This window comes from Mastomys coucha, unplaced genomic scaffold (assembly GCF_008632895.1).
Source record: "Mastomys coucha isolate ucsf_1 unplaced genomic scaffold, UCSF_Mcou_1 pScaffold23, whole genome shotgun sequence".
Taxonomy (NCBI): domain Eukaryota; kingdom Metazoa; phylum Chordata; class Mammalia; order Rodentia; family Muridae; genus Mastomys; species Mastomys coucha.
The window spans coordinates 78,617,566-78,640,975 of record NW_022196906.1 but is presented as its reverse complement, the minus strand read 5'-3'; the positions used below and the strand labels follow the sequence as shown (position 1 = coordinate 78,640,975).

General features: G+C 40.5%; 1 protein-coding gene across 2 annotated transcripts in view; it reads right to left on the bottom strand.

Moving 5' to 3' along the window:
• Positions 1-5,558: 5,558 nt before the first annotated feature.
• The window catches only part of Bckdhb (branched chain keto acid dehydrogenase E1 subunit beta), a 185,470-nt gene continuing 167,618 nt past the window's right edge, over positions 5,559-23,410 (bottom strand). The window contains exons 10-11 of one of the 2 annotated variants that reach the window (XM_031346342.1): positions 7,517-7,665; positions 5,559-5,835 (exon numbers count right to left, since the gene is read on the bottom strand). In XM_031346342.1, coding sequence (XP_031202202.1) covers positions 7,525-7,665 — 141 coding nt within the window. In that variant the 3' untranslated portion in view covers positions 5,559-5,835; positions 7,517-7,524. The remainder of the gene's footprint in view (positions 5,836-7,516; positions 7,666-23,410) is intronic. The other variant, XM_031346343.1, reaches the window with a different exon arrangement.

The following is a 23,410-nucleotide window of genomic DNA, read 5'->3' as shown; positions in this document are numbered from 1 at the left end:
AGAATGAGGAGGAGGAGGAGGAAGAAAGAAGAAGAAGAAGAAGAAGAAGAAGAAGAAGAAGAAGAAGAAGAAGAAGAAGAAGAAGAAGAAGAAGAAGAAGAAGAAGAAGAAGAAGAAGAAAAAGAAGAAGGGCATTAACTTTAAAGTCCTCATTGGGGCTTTCCACTTTTAGTTTTTCCTTCTCTTTGTTCTTTATTTCTGCAGTCTTATAATTCCAGTTTTCCACCTGAAAATCTTCAAGTCTACGACAGCCCCACGGACCCCCATCTGTGAGCTTACACTCTGAAGGTTTGGTAACCACTTTACAGTTCCGTTTTGGTTTCACAGTTACTAAGCTGGGTGCTTTATGATTTCCAAGAAGCCGGAATATTTGCTATTAATTCGGGATGTGGTGAGAAAATGTGGTGCTTTTTCCTATGTTTTCCTTTGGGAAGCATACTGTTATTTTTCTTTGTGCCTTGGGATGTGATTGAATGCTTTAGTTGCCATGTCCACTCTAAAGGCTTTAAATTCTATGTGAAGGCACACACGCTTCAATATACAGACCTACTGATCCACCCCTTTGCTTATCTGACACACTGAACTTGGTGTATAACGTTTTCTTCTTTCTCTTGTCCAGACCTTCAGTATTTAGGTGGTTCCTAATTTTTATTTTAATGTTACTCTTTTGGAATATAAAGGATTTAACTAGCATGCCTTCACTGTGGTATGTTCCTTGTGTAAATACTCATATTTGTCTTTTTCTACAATTATGATTAATATGAATTGGGTTGCCTTACAAGCATTTCACGTTTTCTATGCTTAAATTTGTGCGTGTGTGTGTGTGCATGTTCTTTTGTGTGCATGCACATGAGCCCCAGAGGTCAACATGGGGCCGTCCCACACTCCACCCCCTACCTCACCTTATGTTTTGAGATAGCCCCTCACAAACCTGGGGCTCTCTGAGATTCAATTAGATTGGCTGGCCAGGCAGCCTCAGGCAGCCTCCTTTGCCTGCCTCCTCAGGGGTGGTATTTATAGGCACACACCAGCATGCCCAGATTTTTACAAAGGTACAGGGATCAAACTCAGGTTTTCATGCTTGCTGGCAAGCACGTTACCAGCTAAACCATCTCCATAGCATTCCAATGCCAAAGTTGTAACCTTTCTTCACCAACTTTCTCAAACAGCCCTTAAATGGGTTTTGTTTCTGAACGCCACCTAAGTTTTCCTTGATTAACCTGGGGTCTATCCTATTCTGCCACTGTCTGATTATCTTCCTTGGCCTTTTTCTATCCCTTTCCACACCCTCTCCTTCCCATTGTGCTTTGTCTTGGTGTTTTTAATCCTGATTGTGTTTTCTCATCGAGACTGTTGCTCTGTGAACTTCTTTTCACATTTTAAATGATAACCCAGTGCCTTGCTGTTGTTCAACACTATTCCCGAGACATGAAGAAATATCTGCTCACCCCAGGTAGGGAACCAACAAGACCAAAGTAAGGATACTGTAAAGGCCCAGCTTAGTGAAACGATGAGCTTTATTGGAGTTGCTTACAGGAGCAGAAAGAACACAAAGACATGACCAGTTACCCCAGCATGGGTGACAGCTCATGAAAGCTAGAAACTCAAGAATATACTGTGCAACCTGCAGACATCGCCACAAGTCAGAGAGCACTTTTTCCAAGAGATTCAGTTGGCTTGAGTACCTTCGAGGCTTGAGTTTCTTCTTGGTAGCTTTGATAGTCTAAGAGTGTCTCCTTGTAGTCCATGTATCTTTGGGGAGAGGGACTTCTAAAGCTTTTGAGTCATTTATGTCCTGAGCTTCATGGGCTTCCCAGCGGGAGAGAATGCTTTACCTCCGTGTGGAATATCCTAGTCTTAAGGAGCTTCTCTGAAGGATAGAATGTTTCCCCTCCTTTGTACATCCCATGTCTTAACAAGCTTCCCATCAATATAGAGGGTTTTATTGTCAGGGAAAGTGCCACCCAACACTGGCCCAGTTCACATAATTTAAATTAGTCCCCACTATAAATGTATGGAAAATTAATAAAGTAGGTAGTGATGTGGAAACTACACAAACTGATTTCAATTTTATTAGTGGTTAACTGTTTTTATTTTATTAAAAATGGATTTTTTCCTTACAGTATATTCTAGTTCTAATGTTCCCTCATGTTACTCCTTCCAGTCCGTCCCTCCATACCACTCACCCATCCAGATCCACTTCCTCTGTACAGGGCATCTAAGTGATAATAATAAAATATGAAATAAAAAAAAAAACAAAACCTATTGAAATGGGACAAAACAAAGAGAAGGAATGGGGTCAAAACAAACAAACAAACAAAATAAACCCCACCTTTGCACACATAGGAATCCCTTAAAAGCACAAAATTAGAAGCCATAATATACAAAGAACCTATAAGGTTTGAAAAAGAAAACAAAAAGCCAGGACACAGCAAAGAACCTCCAAAGGTGTGATTAGTTCCTTGTTGGCCACCTACTGCTCAGCACTGGCTTAGCCCTCTTAAGAGTAGTTTGTCTCCCCAGAGACTAACTGTTTCATTTTCGACTGGTTATCAGTTGGAATTAGCTTCTGGGTTAGGGATGGGGGCCTTTGTTCACTTCCTTCAGCCCCAGGACCCCATGTGGTGTAGCTCCCTGCAGGCCCAGCATGCTGCCACAGACTCTGTGAGTTCACATGTGCATTGATGCTGCAGTGTTTAGAAGACCTTGTTTCCCTGGTGTCCTCCATCCCTCTGACTCTTACATCCTTTCAGCCACCTCCTGCACAGGGTTTCCTGAACCCTGAGGAAAGGGCTTGGATGGAAACATCCAGTTTAGGGCCGAGGGCTTCAAGGTCTAACTGCATCATGTCTGTTGTGAATTTCTGCATTTACACCCAACTGCTGCAGGAGGAAGCCTCTCTGACGATGCCAGGCAAAGCACTGATCTATGAGTGGAGCAGGATGGCATCAGGAGTCATTTGGTTGCTATGTCCCTTTAGTAGAACAGTCGTATTTGGTTTTCCTCTGGGTCCCCAGCCTTATATACACCTGTCTGTTCAGGAAAGTTGCCTATCAGTTTTGTAAAGCATTTATATTATATATCTTTAGTTTTTCAGAGTATAATTACATAATTTCCCCCTTTTCTTCCCTCTAAACTCTCCCACACACCCCTTATTGCTCTCTTTCAAATTCATGACCTTTCTTTTCCTTAATTATGTGTGTATGCGTGTGTGTGTGTGTATGTGTGTGTGTGTGTGTGTGTGTGTTAAGTTGGGACTGGGTTCCACTCCATAACTCTATATTTTGATTACTTATAGTTTTATTTTATAATAGTCTTCATCCGTTGCAAACAGAAGTTTCTTTGATAAGGGGTAAGGGCTATACTTATCACTGGGTAATTGGACAAATATTTAGAATACTTAGAACGTAGTAAGAAAGTATCTAGGTTTATAGGTTTAATAAAGTGGCAGGTGTAGGTTCTCCTCCCAGACCCATGACTTCACTGTCCCTGAGTAGTGGCCTAGGCTTCCACTACCAGGCATGATTTCCCTCTTGTTGACCGGGTCTCTTGTTGAGCAATTAGAGAGTTGTTTGTTACCAATAAGGTATGAGTGCCACTATTACACCCTTGGGGTTATTGCTCCATGATGGTTGTTGTGGATCAGAGGCATCACTGTTGGGTAGAGGGCAGTTGTTTACTTGCATGGCACCTTCTAGTTCCATGAAAGCTAGTCCTCAGGGAGGAGACTTCCATGTCAGTCCCAGCTGAGAGGCCTCTGGGACCAGTGTCTGAAATGCATGGCGCCTTCAGCCATAGGACATGCTTTTAAAGAGGCTAGAGCCATTGGAAGTATGGGAAGTTAAATTATCCTATCTATATTCATGCTTTGATAGGAAGACATTTATGAGATTAGTCTACAGTAGTGGGAGGTTAGATTGCTATTTGTTTAACACCCCAAGTGCCATCTTGACACTATTTCCCTAATTTGTATGACATAGAAGAGTTGTTTTATATATAAAAATACAGTTATATAGATGTTTTTGTTTTGAGCTGAAGGTTAATTATTAACTGTTAAATGTTTGTCTTAGGAAGGGTGTATTTACAGCGAGGGCCTGCAGGGCCGATGAGAACGGAGATGATGTTCTCAGGATCCATACTTAGTGTACAGACTGTCCCCAGACTTGTCTTGTACTTTTTTGTTTCTAAAAGAAAGTTAAAGAAATTAAGTCTTCAGTAACTAAGGGAAAGTTCGCAAAATGCCAATGGATAGAAAAATTAGTAAAGACACAGTAGCAAAATAAGTAACAAAGAGGTTCACACAGTCCTAAGTAACAGCGACGGAAGGAATGATGCAACTAGAGACATCATGTTCTCGTAGGATGGACATAGGCAAGATGTGGCCGACTGTGGCACATGTCCTGCTCACTGGACCAGGCGAGTAGATGATCCATCCCTACTACTGAGCCTGCTGGGGGGAATGCAGAGCAAAGGCAAGGGCCAGACAGAGTTTTGGCATCTAAAACCCAGAATGTCCTGTTCAGCAAGCCAACTGAACTCACTCTTTTCCAAACTGTGGCTGACAACCTGCAACTTTTCCCATCCTATCTGCACAGGACTTTCTATTTTCAACCCAAGGACAGGGCTCTGCTTTCCCCCTCATAAGCTGCCAGCCCACTGCACCAGAGCCTGCGGGAAAGTGCCTTTACTCTGCCTCCAAGTCAGTGAGGATCCGCCAGTTACCTTCTGCAGCCTTCTCCAATTGTTGGCAAAAATTACTAGGGTGCAGTCTTTACAATTACAGTTCTAAAGAAAAACACATATTGGTAATTATAAGGAAATGTCTAGTTTCCTAAGTGTTTACGGGCAATGGGAAAGGAGAATCCAGTCCTTAGCATGGACCTTTCTGTCAGAGTCTGAATAAGAAAGGTCTTCGGGGACCATGCAAGGGGAGGAGAGTTAAATTGCTCAATTTCCAAGAGCAGATGTGGGTGATGGCTCTGTGGGGAATTCCTTAGGCTGTTTTCAAATCTTCTAGAACTTTGATGAGGAGCAGTGAAGACAGAGTGTCCCCACCCCGACCCGGACAGGAGCCCTAGGAGAGGCTCCACCTGGCAGAAGCAATCACTGTTTGCTAATATTTTTCTCTTATCTACACAAGAATATAAATAGAAATTCAATTTGTTTTGCGAAGTATTATTTTAAAAAAAAAAAGACCTACAATGGAAGCTAGAACTTAGCAACTTTATAATGAATAGGATCATGTCATTGTCCATCTCTCTGAGTGAGAAAAGGTAGGTAACATCAGGGCTGATTCAGTCCCACTAGTGTGGAGGAGCCCGGTCCACCAGTAACCTTGCTGAACCAAGACGGAGAGAGGGAGAAAAACATTCCAAACGTTATGCCAACACAAAACCATCTTGACCATAAAAGAATGAAACCAAATACAACAAAGTGGAAAAATCAGCATTTCTAGAATAAATATTTTTACTTTAACTCAAATTCAGTTAGCAAGTTAACAACCCACTATTCTACACTGAAAACCCTCTTTCCCGAACTGAAGAAGAGGACACACACAGTCTGAAGGCAACGTGACTTGGCTTTATTGAATACAACACCACCCGATATTTATAGTCACGAAACAATCTTAAGATCGCTGCCCCTGTGCTCCTTAAAGCATTGCTCTCACGCACTCAATCCATTGGTATTAACGTGATAAGTAATTCGCAGCTCGTCAGCCAATATCCATGATAGTTCGTTTCATAAAACTATATGTAAGAAGAAAGAGGTATAAGGAAATATAAAAAAAGGTTTCAGAAAAATATTTCCATATCTAGTCATGATCTTCCTGGTTTTCTGTAAAAGAAATCAGTAACAATTAGAAGCATTCTTAGTTCCTTCTGGACGTGCTTACTTTCTTTAATAACATATTTAATTTTCACCACCAAAAAGCTGTTTTATTCTTTTATCACGTTGTTGGCATGAGTTTACATACTTTGCTTACATTTAGAATCAAACACACAACCTAAATTTAGAGACATAAAAAAAAATTTTTTAAATATTTTAACATTAGCAAGCGAAGCATGCGACCACATTTCCTTGACTCTCTAGCACCCAGCCCATGGAGAGACTCCCCAGAGGAAGATCTCCAATCAGCCCTAAGGGCCTCCCTCTGACTAGAGAAACTTACTATTTTCACAGACATTTAAAGAGGCATCAGACGTAAGTACCTGCAGGGAGAGTGGCCAGCACCCTTAATTGACACCTGTAACAATATTCTTAAAACACAGCTGTCAAACTGTGGGAATATAGTAACAGAAGGGGGCATGATCTGCATAAATGCTTTCTCTGGTTTTCTACAAGCTAGCTCTGTAATGCACTTACAGAATTTAAGAATTACATCTTTCTGGATTTGAATAGGTAGGGGCTGTGGCCGCCAGGCCGAGTTTATTCTCTTTTAGTTTCTGATGAAATTTTGGTTCCTCACAATGCATCATCATCATCATTATTATTATTATTATTATTATTATTATTATTATTATTATTATTTGGACAACTCAGATATTAAAATATAAAGCTTCCGATCTCATCTCATCATTTTGGAACGCTTTAAAAGCAGGGTGTCAGTACTGGCAACCTCTATATTAAAAACTTAAAAACCAGATAAAGTCAAGAATATCTTAATGATATGCTTTTTTTTTTTTAATTCCTAGAACGGCACTGCTGACAGACTTGATAAGCCCAACTTAGGAAACACTAAGAATAAATAGAATTTCTCATCCAATATTTATGAAACATTCACAAGCTGGGTATGGTGGCACATGCCTGTGAATCCAGCACTTGGGAGGCAGAAGCAGGACAAGAGGCAGTGGCTTAAGGCCTGCCTGAGCTTGTTTCAAAACAAACCACACACACACACACACACACACACACACACACACACACACACACACACATATACTCTCACACACACACACCATTAAAACATTCACCTGTCATAAAAGGTTCTGGAAATAACAGCGATGTTGGGGTTTTGGTTTTTTTTTTTTTTTAAATAAACATTTCTCTATACTAAATAGGCTTTCTCCTCAAAAGAAAAAAAAAAATTGTTTTTTTATGGATACCATGAAGATAAACTTCTGAATGTCATTCATCATATTATAAACAACTAGTGCCTGAGTCAATGATGCATGAGAAACCCCTTTTGAGCAACGGAAATTATGCTTCTACTCAAGCAATTTAAAACAGCCAGGACAATGCATAGAAATGAAGGGGGAAACGGGGAGAAGAGTGGGAGAAAATGTATTTGACTGTTTAATGCTAGCACACTGAGCCTATAAATCTTAATATGGTGGACACATTTTGGCTGGGTGTAAATACACTAGCAGAAGTCTAAGCAGTTTTATGAAGGAAACACTTTGGTGGCACTGAAAGTTACTGTTTACCAGAACATAAGGCACTGGACGGTGGCACTGGTGAACTGGAGTAACAGGATACAAAGGGCACCTGCACATATCAACGCGTGGGTAATACCTACCTCGGTCATCAATAGTTGATCATCTTGCGAAGGGCATCATAGCACTTCCATTTGTCTGGGATATAAAAGGGCTCAAAGATGTGAGGAAACGGGGTGTCATATCCACATACTCTAGATATTGGCGCCTCTAGGTTCAAGAAACATTCTTCCTGCAGGGAAGGATCAAAACGGGCGACTTTAACATGTTTTCATCCACAGAACTAAAACATTTCCACTTAAACTAACTCAAATCTTGAAGACACAATTACATCTATGGATATCAAAATGTCCGGGTGTACTGTTATGAGTAGCATGATGGTGCGATCCCAACTTCCCCTGAAAGACTTTAGAATATATGCACGTGCCTCTGTGGCTACCTTTATCTATCACCAGCACCAATGAAGGATCATCAACCACACTTCTGTAAGTAGAAATGTCAAGTAAGACAGCACAGCAAATGCTCACAGCACTTAACCCTACAGCTTGACATTAGTGACGATGTATGCTTTCTCTTGATTCCTGCATCTTTGCTTGAATTTATAAAATGAATGCGTTGCTTTCCTAAGTTCATGCCTGGGATTCTGTTGTGTTTCAGCCACGTGTCAGGAATTGGACTGTGGTCATTACTCTCATAACCAGGCTTCTGAAGATGCTGCTGGCTCGTGGCTCCCATATCCCAAGTCCACTGCCTGTCTGGTCTGTGCTGACCTCTCGGGTGTTAACCTCACATGAGGTTACCTCTTTTCACCGTCATTTCTCAATGGCACAGACAGGTAACGGAGGGAACTTCTGCCCTGAGCACCCATGTTGATGGGCTAAGCATGGCCCATACTCTTTGCCTCCGCAGGAGACCATAAGCTCCATAAGGGAAGGCATCTAGTTCAAAAACATAAAATCAAAATTTTGGTAAAACAAACAATGCACAAAATTTTTTTTTTGGGGGGGGGAACTGTTATATACATTTTTTAAATTAAATTTGAATAAGGTATTAAAAATAAACTGATAGAAGATATAATTAAATGACTCCAAAGAAAATAGCATTATTTTTTTTTAACTATTATCTGAAATAAAACCCTTGGATTTAAATTCAACTATTTCCATCCTGCCTTGCTTCCCAAGGATTACGTGAAGTCTTACCTGCCACAGTCTGTCTAAATTATCATTTGAATGAATATTTTATACAAAGAGATCATGAAACAGTATTCAGTCTGTATCCAGAGGGGAACCTATTTTCATCAGTACAAGTGTAATAGGAACCGAAAAGCCATGCCGATCAAATAAGTAAACTTCAGAGAGCCAAATGGACATGGATGGACTGCTCCTTGGTCTCATTAATCACAATGACTTACAGAATCAAAGGCCAAACCAGTGTTACACTTCCCGGCAACAGAAATCTCCATGAACAACCACAGAATGTCACTACACAAGTGTACAGAGCCATGTACACGTTCTACCTCTAACAACCAAACTGGATGACAGACAGACAGGGTGGAGGGTCTTCCACTGTCTTCAAAGCAACAGGAAATTTGAAAGAGGTTTAAATTGTCAATCTGGAATAAACTCAGTTATATGTCAGAGGACTCTGGCTGTCTTCCCATCTTCCTTGAATACCACTTTCTTTGTAAGCAAATTAGCTGTGGACACAGCAATGTACAGAAAATGAAGACACACCATTTCACTAAGTGACTTTGATTTTACCCTTGTAACCACTGACTTGGAAAGCCAATCTCCCTCATTATCCTCAGTCTCTTTATTGTAGACAGCAGCCAACTTGAGCATTGTCAAACAGCTCCTAACTCAAGGATGTGAACTCTGCTTATTCCCAGAAGTCATCTACATGTCCGCACCAGCAGAGAAAGAAACATCTACCACCCAGACACACTTGAACTAGAAATGGCATCACCCTCTGAGGCTGGGAACAGCAAAAAGGGCAAGGACTCCAGTTTATACTTTTTAAGATTTATTTCAGGTTTTATGAAACAATACTGATTCTGTCATCAAGTGACAATGAAAAAAAAAAAGACTAAAGAATCCAAGTTTTATCTGAATGAAGGTCCTCATTTTAGGTTACAGAAATTGATGGCTTTGTGTGAAGCCAAGAGTGAAAATTAAATAGGATAGAATTAAATGATTACATGCACAAAAATGTCATTGACAAATCAGGGTGAGAGTTCAAGGACAGTGAACAGAAGACCATGGATGGAGATTTCAGTGTAATTAGCACACGCCTCAGAGAGCTGATCTGGTTTGAAATTCTAACTTTTTGCTAAATCAAAGACATTAACCAAGGACCATTAGTTATTTCTTCCACAGACATCAAGTGGAACATATTGTAAAGCAATTGGAATTAAGACGTCTGGATCAACCAAGCAGCTGTGCTCAAAGAACTGGCTTATATGCAAATCACTCATAGCACTATGAGTGAGCTTTTTCTTTTGAGCTCCACCCAAATAGCACAGCCTTGTTCAACATCAGGTTTTTCATAAGGAAGCCATATACACATGTCAGCAGATAAAGACAGACAGATGGACGGATGGACGGATGGATGGACAGACGGACATATGCATGCTCACACTCACATATACACTTTGGAAAGGAAATGCCTGAATCTCATTTTCAGATGTACAGACTAATATATGGATAAAACCTCTCTCTCTACTATAGCTGCATGACAGATACCACCAGGTGTGCTGAACTGTCAGGAGACTCTAATTATATTTATCTGTTCTTTTGGCTACTAAAGTACAATCATATGTTTTGCTTTATTTTACTTATTTTGGTTTTTGTTTTGTTTGAGACAGGGTCTCACTGGGCAGCCTTGCACTCACTATGTAGACCAGGCTAACCTTGAACTCTTGGCAATTCTACTATTTCAGCTCCCAACCCCCTAAACCCCCAAGTGCCGAGATTACAGATATGAGACACATACCCAGCTTAAGCACATACATATTTAAAAATTATATTTGCTGACATTTAGTTCAGAAATAGCAAGTGCATAGAATGAGGAATTAAATAATGGCCTACCCTACAGAGCCATATAGAAGGTTTTATGTAGTGTCTACGGCAGAGTCGAACCAGTGTCTTTCTTCACAGAGAGCGCAGGGTGCATGGACTGGCTGCATCTAGCTCTAATGTGTTCCAGCATGATCATGACACCACCAGGTTCAATGAACAATCCACACAGGAGTCAAGAGGGGCTTTCCTCCAGACACTTGGGGTCCATCAAGAAGGATGAACATGAAGCCTGATGTCCTTACAGTGACAGCTGCATACTAAATGCTCATGGTAAGTCACAGTCCCTCCAGAAAGCCCTTGTAAAACTCCAAAATGGCACGTGCATTTGCTTCTGAAGGTGCTTTTGCAACTGCTATGCCCCACTCCAAATATGTTAATAATACTCACATAGTGCCAGGCTATGTGCTCAATTAGTTATGTGTTTTATCTCATTTCTATTTCATTTCATGAGTGAAGAGACGGACTGTGGAAATTGTCTGAGGTCAAAAACTGCTCTGCCCAGGCAAGGAAGATCCAAGCATCCGTCGCTTCTAAGCCTGTGGGCTCAGTCTCTTCCTCAAACTCAGATGTATTACTTCTAACTTTTTATTATTAGTGGATCATGTGCTGGGGAAAGGGGAGGAGAAAGGCGGGGAGGAGAAAGGCAGGGAGGGAGGGGCGTCCTCAGGACACAGAGTGTACCCAGAGTTCTGAGAACAACTTTTGGGAGTCAGTTTTCTCCACCCACCATGGGTCCTGGGAGTTGAACGGAAGTCATCTGGTTTGTATGGCATGTGTCTTCACCCTCTGAGCCACCCCAGCAGCACTATTATGTATTAATATTGAGAACAGCAAGAGTAAGAGAAAAAATGAACTAGGGACTCTTTTTAAAAGATGACATGGAAGGCAGACTGGGTTATCGCAGTTTTATAAAAGAGCACTGAGCAGTGCAGGGAGTTAGGAAGCAGGCTTGGAAGCCTCTTCCACATCATAAGAAGTAAGGAGGCCATGTAGCATGTGAAGATGAAAAGCCAACTGCGCATGAAGGTAATGCACAAGGGCAGAAACAGATGTCCCAGGATCAGGAGCCTCTGAGCTATGCTAAGAGATCTGTGCAAGCATAGTTCCAGTTGTTTATGTAGTGGCCATCTGGACTGCTCTGCACACCACAGCCATCAAGGGAGGCAAGCAGTATATAATAATTCCAAATTACTAAAACCATGAATGCAGGCAAAATACATCTTCATTTGCCTGATTTTTATAATATAAAATTCACTTCAATTTCCTTGTTATGCTTTTAGAAAGCAAAGGTCATGAGATCAGAAGAGACAGAGATTTTTTTTATGCACTGAAAAGAAAAATAATTATAAATGCATGGAATCAGACCCTTTCAGTTAAAGATAAATGAAATATTACTGAGATTTTAGCTATCCTGCATTGACGTCTCTGTTTCACTAGATGCAACTTTGACTGCTTGAATGTGGCCCTTAAAGGTCACATGCCGAGAACTTCCTCAGTTCCCAGGTCAGTGGTAATTGGACATGGAGGCTTGGGAAGCAGCCTAGGGCTAGATGAGGTCATAAAGATGAGCCATCATGGCCCCTGTGAGAACAGCAGTGGCTTTAAAGAAAAAGAAGAGATCGAATGTGGCCTCCAGAAACAAGAGCCACTTTATCTGCTCTCTATAAATTAACCAGTTTCAGGTATTTTGCTACAGAAATAGAAAATAGTAAAGAGAGTAGAATATTCTGATATTAATATATATGTTATATGCACATATACACATATATTATATATATTATATTATATATTTGGATACTTCATGGAATCCCTCAAGACCTTACAAATGCATATCATCATTTTACCCCATTAAAAAATTAAGTTCATCAGCCGTGATCTCCTGCCTCAGTGTGACAATGATCTATCACTGGAAAGATTAGTTCACCATTCCAGAACACTGTGGCTCCAGTAGCCCCTACCAAATCGTTATGTTGTTTTTATAGTAAGGTTGCATAATATAATCGGCACAGCATGGAATCTGGGATTGTATCTGAAGAGAATCTTTACTCTAGTATGATTTAATCTCTCCAGGTCTCCACATGCATCAACAAAATTGCAATCACTATTTCACATTATTGTTGTTTTCTACCATTCTGTAGCTTTTGTCTAGTTACCTCTTTAGATGCATAGTAATATAGGAAAAGTTACTGGTTCTCATGCCCGACACCTCAGAATGTTTAAAAATCACAGGGTTTTTGTTTTCCTCTTGAGATTTTCCAAGTTAAAGGAGTCCCTTATCAACAGCAAAGTAGGTATGTGAAACAGCAGGCCAACTCATTGAAGATTCAGCTATGCAAACTGTCAAACCTGAGTTATGGCATCCGTAATAGCACACAGCCCAGCAGCTCTTTGCAAAGCCTTAAAACACATAAGAAATCATCCCAAATACATTAGCCACTCCAAGGAGGGTGGAGGAGGCAATGCAGGACCACAGAGCAGGCTGCACTCAGTCCATAAGTCAGAGTCTGGTGTGGCCCCCTGGTGGGGAGCACAGGTCCTGGGCTAGGCCCTGGAGCTACTGACAAAGGAAAATACAGGGAGACAGGTAAATCAAGACCTCAAGAAATAGTTAAAATATCTAGCGTATCAAAAGAATGTGAGGACGGGCGTAGCTTCAGTTACAGCTTGAAGGACAGAGTTACCAACCATTTCAAGGAGAGTATACTCTGAAACAGCATGATGCAATTTATTATTGTACTGGCACTTAGGCTTCTATCCTAATATAATTTAGTCATCATTCATTTACTGATGAGCAAAACAACAGATTTCTTTCTATACAGAGATAGTTGTCCAGAGGTCATAACTAGAAGCACAAGAGTTAAATACTGAGAATATAAGAAAGACTAAACTAGTTTTCCAAAATGACATGAAGCTGATAGCTTGAAAGTCCATGAACCTTATATTAATCCCACTTATGTAAGGTTAGACATCACCCTGCTTCCAAATATTATCACAGAATATTTGTTTTAAATCTGCCATGAAAACTTGCCCACAGTCAAAACATGAGTTTCTGCAAATGAGAAAGAGTGACTCGGATATCTTGAATCACACTTTCTCAGTACATGAGTCATGGAGACCTGCAGAGGGCCATGCGCCAGCAACTGCAAATTACTGAACTAAATAAATACAACTTCACCCATGTATGCACTTATGTTCACTTAAGCTAATGCTTTAAACACTACGTATCACGCTTTTAAAACAGAGCTTAGACTGCATGTATGTTAGTATATGCCAGTTTTCCATGGTATTAAATCTGTAAGTCATTCTTCAGTAGTCAGGGTTCCCACCCAAACCCCCAAGGCAACAGAATACCCTCTAACCTACATGTATACTTCACTGTCTCAATACTATGCACATGGGATGCAGACCACGAACACCAATATAACTAAACAAGGCGATATATGAATGATATAATTTTACCCAGATTTATAAAAAAGCTGAAACGTATTACTGTTAAGTCAAACTTTCTCAGCAAATTTCAAAGTGTAAAATTACAGTCTTAACTAAATTCAGATCTGAGGTCTCTATTATATAACTTCTGGGACACATCTTCAATGCCTGTTGTTTAGCCTCCATTTCTTTATCTTTGATGCAAATCCCTGGCAAGTTGAAAGGAAATTTTTTAAACATTTCTTTGAGCTACTTAAAGAATGAACTGAACCCCAAACTAGTGTTGTTTTTTCATTTAAATTCTGAGTATATATATTTACTTACATTCCAATTCTATTTTTAAAAATGGAGTTATTTTCTGAAGTTGGAAACAACCACCATTTCTGAAATCTCTGGGTTTCCCTGGATACAGCCAAGCTACCTAACACCCAGTTGGAGATGACATTATAGATAGGCAAAAAAAAAAAAAAAAAAAAAAAAAAAAAAAAAAAAAAAAAAAAAAAGTTTCATAGTTCAGTCACAATATGCCACAATATTAACATCTTAATATGAAAATCTCAGCGACTCTTGATGTATTGCCTGTAGAAACTGAAGTAGCACAAATTTTAAAACCAAATTTAGTATTAAATCAATGCCTTATATTAATCCAAAATTGTTGTTAGAGATTAGATTCCTGCTTTCCTAAGCTAGTTTTCTAAATTTTGCTATTTTATAATAACAGCTGATGAAAAGATAATAAGGATAACTCATTCTTTCATTTATAATATAGCTAAAAGTATATTTTTAAAACATGGCACTATACTGTGATGATCCAGGGACCCATACATTTTAAAATATTAGTTGATTTTTAATTTTTATGAATTCTAAATTAGGCATCAGAAACATAAAACCTAGCACCACATCAATACCACTTTGGTTTCCAGGTAAAACCAGCAAAGATTTTTGACCTACTTCAGACTTGTCCCTGTATTTGTAAACTATGACCTACGATGCCCACCATTTTCAATAAATGGTGGAGTTAAAAAAAAAGGACTTAAAATTAATTTCTCGTTAAATCCCCATGCAGCGCCTTTACTAATGACAACTAGACTCTGAAAGGGCTTTGGGGCTTCATAATTTTGCAGTCCAAGGCTGAGACTCCTTGGAGATAAAGTATGTGTAATTTGACATGTAGAATGCACTGGGACGCAATGCTTTTGTAAAATATGTTATATGCAGGAAAGTGGGGGAAGGCAAGGATCTCAAATTTCCACAGTCGGCAAAGCTTCTCAAATTTTACAGTTTAAATTCTTCCTATAGAAAAGAGCACGGACTGAGGCAGCAGCAGCACGGGAAGGCGAAATTTCCTTAGGATGCGGACACATAATGATAAACATAAGCCGGCAACAGCTCGGGATCCCCTTGGGAGCAAACAGCTCTGTTCTCAATAAGGTAGGATTTCCGGTGTGCTTGTCGCCGACAAATTAAAATCCTCCTGAAAAGTGACTTCAGGTAATCACAAAAAGCCGAGTTTCTGCATGTTTTTCCATAAAATTCTGGGGGTCGCAGTCCACCACCACCAGATGTTCCAAAGTCAGATGTCATGCATCATCCCGGCGAAGGCGACTTTTGTCTCCTGACAGCGAGACGCACCGTTTCGGCTTTGAGCTGCTGAGTTAGGGTCGGTACTCTCTGACTTTTGCAACCTATTCTTAAGTTTCGAACCTAACGATAAACTGAAACTAAAAAGAACAGATGCAGTCCTCTCAGACTGTCCCTGTCTTTCTAATAAAAGACCAAAACAAAAACAAGAAACTGGATTTTTAAAAAGGTGGCTAAAAATATTTGTTATTTCAAAATTAGTATTGAAAAGCTATCAGGGTTTATAAAAAATATTTTCCTTCTCTTTAAACATGTTAAATTTATGTGTTGTTGTTTATGTTTAAAAAGAATGTTAAAACAGCTTGCTAATCACACACACACACATACACACACACTGCAAAGGGGAGAGTGACCACTTTACTATATACACATGATGCCAACTGACAATATCAATGTTTTATGAAATGCAACACTTTTCTAACAAGTTAATTCTGGGTGCCATAGCAACGGAACCTTTCAAGTTTGATTTTTGTGACTACACTAGACTAAGTTGTTCTTCAATAGTTTGACTCGGGCCACTAGGTGGATGATGTCAATTTTAATCAGAAATCAGAAATAAATGTTACATGTGGGCATCAATCATTTGGCAGAAATCTGGTCAGAAATGTGATGCTGTTATCTGCTGCTATTCATAAAGTTTAGTCACTGAATAAATTAAGTCTGTGTTAGGGACGTGTGACAAAAGCTGTGAAGAGGCAGGTGGAAACCCTTGTCTCTCAGATGCAAAGGACTTTGGTATCAAGCTATGTGTAGCCTGTTCGAAAACAAATCTAGCCGTTGCAGTGACTGCTAGTATCTAACTCAAATAAAACGCAGAATCCAAAGCACATTTTCCACTCTAGTGATGTTTCTGCCCTTCAACTTGGTTATTTCTTACAAAAACACGTTTCACGTTGAATGTCTATGAATTTGCAAACAGTTTTGGCTCTGTGTGCAGCCTTAGCATGGCTGTACTGCATGCTCAGTGCAGATAAACTTCCAACGAAGAGGATAAAAACCACAGACTTATCAGAGGGGTAGCTGGCGGCTGACATCTGGCTCTTAATACTTTTATAGTTAAGTGTAGAAAGGTCTGACGAAAGGCACTCTTAGCAAGGAGCTTGAGGTGAGCCAAACAAACGGGTAGTGATAGAAAAGGTAATATTCACATGTTTATTTCGATGGATCAGAACATTTATTTATTCTTTTAAATCCTACTTGCTAGGGACTGATTCCCATAAATTAAATCTGGACCTCCAATGAAGAATCTGTGGCTAAGGCAGAAAGTACTGAACCATCCCCCTCCTATCCACCCCAGAGGCCGCGGGGGCGGTTCATAGACCGGTCATAACGTCATGGCTAATGATGCACCTAAGCGTAAATGACCTCAGTTTCACATATATTCAACACATTCGAAGAACAGCCAGAAAAACAACACGGAGAAATACAAAGGGGGGGGGGGGATGAAGCTGTCCATTTGCCCGTGAGTTCCAGGAAGGAGCATGTATACACAGAGAAGCTGAGAAGCACTAACCCAGCGTAAACAGTAACTAAACACCTTCTCCTATTTGATAACGCACTAGCATTAACTATCTATATAGTCTGGCTTGATCCTTTTAACATCTCTGTGGTGGTGACAGGTGAGACAGTGAGTCTGGGAGAGGCAGGGTAAAGAGCCAACCTCACACACACACTCCTGTCAACCTAAACCTGTGGGAGTCACCTGACGCAGGTGCATCGTGAAAGACTAGAGTCTCCAGTTATTCAGAGTCTTTGCTTGGACCAAGGTGATTCTGTAGTTACTGCGGCTACTGCACCAGTGAACAGGAGCCACTTGTTTCTCTCAAGGCGAATTTAGATTTTGTTCTTTTTAACTCTCATAAGCAGCAGAAGGACTGGAGCCTGTAGTGAGGAAGAGGGCTCAGACAGAGGGGACTGGACAGCCTTCTTTAATCAGAATCACAGCAGGTGGGTTTGCAGGCTTGAAGATTTTTTTTTTTTTTTTGAAGATGCTTTCTGGTGTGCATGGGAGGAATTTGTTTCTAGTTAACTCTGAGCAGCTTGCTTTAGTGCGAAGTACGTGACCGTGAGATCACACTTGTTTCCAGCTCACGGCCGTCTATGTAAGTTAGATGGTTTCTATAGTGAGTTTCAAATCACAAAGCACTTATGAAGAAAAGGAAACCAGCCCCCTCTCTTTTATTTTTTTATTTATGAGATAGTCTAGATGAGTTTAGCTAACTAAGTTTTCTGATTAAAATATGACAACTTTTTGAGAGGCTGGAGAAATACTTTAAATACACATAGTTTGCAAGTCTTAGTCTGGCTTTGCCTTAAATTGGGGAATAAAATTTAATCTTCTCACAGTAAATATTTTATAGTTGTTCTCTACACTTAACTGACTTTTTTAAGGACTCAACCACTAGAGAATAAGATCTCTAAAGTATTTAAATTAATGGTTTTTGAGAATTAAATTAAGTCCTCTTTTTTTTTATTTAACTATCAAAACAACAGGCAATAGAGCAAGCCACTGAAATTACAATTGCAAATTCAGTGTAAACTAAAGAGCAGTACAATGTCCCTGTCACCAGCCCCAGTCCTTGCTGATGAGTACAGCCCCCGCAGCTGATACTGGCTGCTTTCTAAGGAGCTGTGGGCTCCCCTGAGCGAGCTGAACACATATGGAAGTTCCATCAAGTGGACACTGCCATGTACAGGCAGAGCTGCACGGACCAAACAAATCCTAGCTGTCTGGGGCAGACATTCCAGTCACTCCCAGAAAAGTTTCACTTTTAAAAGCATATGTGTCTGTCTATCTGTCTGTCTGTCTCTTTGTCTCTCTCTCTCTCTCTTTCTCTCTCTCTCTCTCTTTCTCTCTCTCTGTGTACATACATAGATATGTGCATATACATACCTAAATGCATATATGTACACATGTATGCATATATGTGCACGTGTGTGCATATGAGTCAGAGTTTCCAATGCATTCGAATCTCATCATTTTCAATTCCCAGTCTCTAAAAGGAGCATGCTTACATTTGACATAACAAATCACCAACCTGCAAGGATTTTCCCTAGGTTTCCTCCAAGGCTAATTACGTAGCAAATCTAATTAAGTTCATATGATTCATCTCAGCAGCAGGTACTTCAGTTACTTCAGCACTGCCAAAAGGGCTCTGAAATGTGTGTTCTCCCTCCAAAATAATCACGCTGAGCTCCAAACTGATAACCGTTAAACACAGCTGCAGAGCAAATGTGCGGTCCCGGTGCTGTAAATACGGTGTTCACACATCAATCTGCCCAAGCAATTGCTGGTTCGGAACTACCGACTGTGTGCATACAGTACTGCTACAGAAGACGCTGTACATCAGTGCCTGTCCTTTGTTTCCCTAGTGGCCTTGTATAGACAGGAGGGTTCGCTGCTCTTAAACACATACTGAAAGTCTGAAAAACCTCAAACCTCAGAGCTGAAATGCATCTCGCTAGACTGGTTTGTTTAAGCTCAACAGCTCATATGAATGAAAGCATAGAGTATTCTACGCATTTGAGAGTACATTCGCAGAACTGCTAACATAGAATATAACTAACCTCATTCTTGAAAACCACAGCAAGTCAACAACATAAACTAACTGCTTTTAACTGCAGTTCTTAGGAATACTAGCCAAAGCTATGACAAACCAGCACTGCAGAAATTAAACTCTATTTCAGAAATGCGAATCATTTCTGCGGAAGGAAATCCTTTGCAGAGGGGTGCTCCAAGCTCAGTGGGTTGCGGGTTGTTTAAGGACAGGATCTAGTTCCCTCCAGAGATTGTGAGATCACCATGGCAACTACCCTTCCCCAAGATACAAGAACCAGTGCTCTGGAAGCATGCTTATCCGTCTGTGGTGGTGACAATATGACCTAGTTTTAGGGACAAAATCTACCTGGTTTTGTGCAAAGCAAAGAACATGTCCACTGGTTGAATCACCACCATAGAAAATAGCTTTGTTAATGAATGCAAAAATACTGAGATTAGCCATTGTGCTACAGTGTTGAAACAAAGCAAAATTTGTGACTTAAGTTATTCAGGATGTTACAGCTGTAGCTGCTAAGCATGGAGGCCCAGGCTGAAGAAAAAGGCTAGGAGAGAGCAAAAGGCTTATCAGGACTAAAGCTGGCCAGAGGAAAGACTATATGTTCACCACAGCTCCTGGAGTTTCTCAAATGGGGCACATATTTCAATAGTTATATCAACTACATGTTGTCGTTTCGAACCATCTCATTCTTGATGTGTAGGGTAATACAGACTTGTGAGTTAAGTATCTTGGTCTAGGTTGTGTTTGTTTGTTTGTGTCTTTACTGGCTTGGCCATCAGTTGCTAATTGACTAAGTGCTGGCTCAGTTTAAGTGTGCAAAACCAGCAAGACATAATATCATACACCATCTCACAAGCCTTTGTATTAGTGACACTCAGCTTAACTAGAACTGCTTCACTTTGAGACATTAAAGGGCTTAGTTACTGCAAACACACATATACAGACACACGTCAGACAGACAGACAGACAGACAGACACACACACACACACACACACACACACACACACAAAATTTAGAAAGCAGGCTGGGGAGATTTTCACTCCTTAGTAATGCCTAAACCTCTTCTCCTTCATGCAATAGAAACTACACTGTTGCAACAGCAATCCTGCCCCCTGAATACGTTTCCTAGTTTCCCCAAGCCAAGAACAGAGGTACACATACCTTCAAAAGAAAGGAAGGAAAGAGGAAAGGAAGGAAAGAAAGGAGAAAAGGGGAGGGAAGGAAAGGGAAGGAAATATGAATGCAAAAAGGAGGGGGAAGGAGAGGGGAGGCAGGAGAGAGGGGGAAGAAAAGGGAAGGGGGGAAGGGGAAAGAAAGGGGGAGGGAGAGAAAGGAACCAAATCACTGCTTTCTTAAAAGCCCTTTTCATCTAGTGTTGTCTCTTGCTTTCCTCTATTGTGCTGTGGTCACATGGTGCACCTTCCGAATTCAGCATAATTGCCCTCTCCAAGAAGCCATCCAGTAACTTGATATTGATTTTTTTTTTAAGAATACATCCATTTTTCTCAATTATTATTACTCAAATTCAACAAGCAAGACCCCACTGTGTCCCTCCCTGTATGCACAGGGAACACATTTAAGGAGCACAGAAAAGGAAGGAAATACCAAAGGAGGGGTGCAGAAGGAAAAGGGGGACAACCCAGATGGCCACCAGATCAGCCGCAACCAGAAGACAGCTACAAGTGGTTTTCATATTTTATACATCTATATCTTACACATTCCATTCGAGTGGCTATGGAGCTGCACACAGTTCTCAGGCTCTTGCATGAGGAATCTAAAGGTATCATCAGAGATGAGTCATGGCCCTGCTGATAATTCAAACCACCACAGTGATGACAAGAGGAAGTGAGGGGGCACAGTGGAAATGAGCAGATCGCGTGTGTTTGTAATTTGGGGGCAATTGCTCCATTTGGTTAGAGATATAAGAACGAAACCCCAAAATGTCTACTTGAGAAAGTCGAGAAAACAAAAGTGAGGATCTTATAATTAAAAATACTACCCTATGGCCTGCAGCTAAGTAGAATCTTTTCTTGGCTAGCATTCGAATATCCTTTCTCTGCCAGTAACACATATATATTTACTGTCACAGCCAGTGTCCTAATGACAGTGTTACTCTCCCATTTACTCACACCATTGCTTTGCTTTCTCAACGTTCTTGGTGCTGAGTTTTTAATGATTATCTATCATAAAGAAAAAGACTCAAAACCAAGTAACCTAGCAACGCACACAAAGATCATATGTTTAATGCCGCCTGCTGCTCTTGTGGAAGAAGTAAGGTTCTACCACGCATACGCACTGACTGACATTCATGTGCTTGACTGAGTGGTATGGGAGGGAATCCATTCTCCCTCACTGACACCCTAAGCTTTCAGCTGCCAAGGTTGGCTACAAAGTAGCAAATTGTGAACTGAGCTCCTCAGAATTTTGCTACCTAAAATATTTCAAGGGAATTATGAAGCAATCCAAAAATGAAGGCAAGCTTGAAGCAGAACATTTTCTATGTGCCCAATTACACAAAGTTGGTTAGGGCATAATTGTTTTCTTCAGCATTTAAAAATTCTGATTTGTGAAAATTCTGGTGTTTGGAAATTATATTATTTGGTCTCTGGCTATGCACTGATTTCTGAAACCATTTAAGTCATTTACAAGTAGCTTTCCATTCATGTTGTGAATGGAATGTTCTTTGTGCAGAAGACTGACAACCAACACAGCATCTTTGCTTGCACTGCTAACATTGTATTGGGAAGCAGGAAACAACTACGTAAGTAACGGTATGGCTCTCCCTCACCCACTCAGTCCTCTATAGTGTGGGCTCACTAAGACCAACAGGATGGCAAAGGTATTCACACTGCGGGGATGGAAAGAGTAAGTGGGCTAGCATTACCTTAGATGTATTAGTGCTGGATCTCACCAGCAGAAGGCACACCAGCACCCAAGGTCTGGCAGCCAGCAGGCAAGCAGGAATAAATCAAGCCTTGCGGAGAACTCTGAATTCTCACTTCTCTTCACATAGCTCGGGCTGGGTGAACAACAGAGACTTAAGAGTCTTCAGCACATCCATAGGGATAAGGAAAGCCAACAGAAAGAAGCGAAACAGAAAGCACTCCAGAGAATTCCTGGCAAAACCATATATTCAGATTCTCAAGGATTCAACATTAAAGTGGTGGGGGAAGGGAGGGGAGGAGGAGGGAAGGAAATATGAATGACTACAGAGTAAAGTCTATATTGTACCCAGATCACAATGCAAATAAAAACTAGTGTAGTGGGAAAATAATCCTAGTACTGAAACTAAACGGGAGGGGAAAGGCACACCATGGGCAAACTGTAGATGGTGGAGAAAGCGCAGTCTCTTTTTAAGAGAAAAACCCATAAAGTTTAACAAAATCTTCCATAGTGAAAGGAAGGAAAATATAATGTCGAGGGCTAAAGTGGGACCCTTCCCCCCCCATTTGTGGGTAGGTGAGAATCTCTGGGAAGGTGTAAGATATTGTATATTTAGTAAAAAGCAGGCACAGAACACACTAGAAGCAAACATTTATAAACCACAAATCAAACAAAGTTCCTATGTTACAGAACTCTCAGAACCTAGCTGCAAAACAAAACAAACAAACAAACAAAACAAAATAAACAAAAACAATTAGAAAGTGGAAAAAAATGTTAGGAGCAGAACTTTCTCCAAAGAGAAAATACAGATGGCCAACATTCGCATGAAAAGATGCTCTGCACAGGGAGACATTAGTATATATGTGTGTGTTTTTGCTTGTGTGTATGTGTGTGTGTGAGAGAGAAAGTGACAGAGACAGAGGGAGAGGGAGAGAATATGAATGGAAACACCACTCTCGCATACATTTCGGCACTTTCTTATACAACTAAATATGTACTTGCCATGGCTCTGCAGTCCAACTCTTGGGCAGTTATCCCAGAGAAATGAAAAGTTTGTTCACACAAATAATATATACAAAAATATTCATGACAGCCTTTTCCTAACAGACAAAACTGAAAGTGACCAAAAGTCCTTCAAAGGGGTGAATGACGGTAGGACTAAGGTGCAGTCACACCATTATAAGCAAATCAGCAGTAAGGAAATCTATGGACAAACCCTGGTGAGTCCACAAACGGTAAGCTCAGTGGGAAGTCTCTACAATGGGCTGTATGATTCCATCTATACATACAAGCATAAGCAAACAAAACTGAAGACATGAAGTTGCTAACAGATTGGGGAGCCTGGTTCAAACATGAATGTGTAAAGCAGTTTCCTGTGCTGAAATGGGA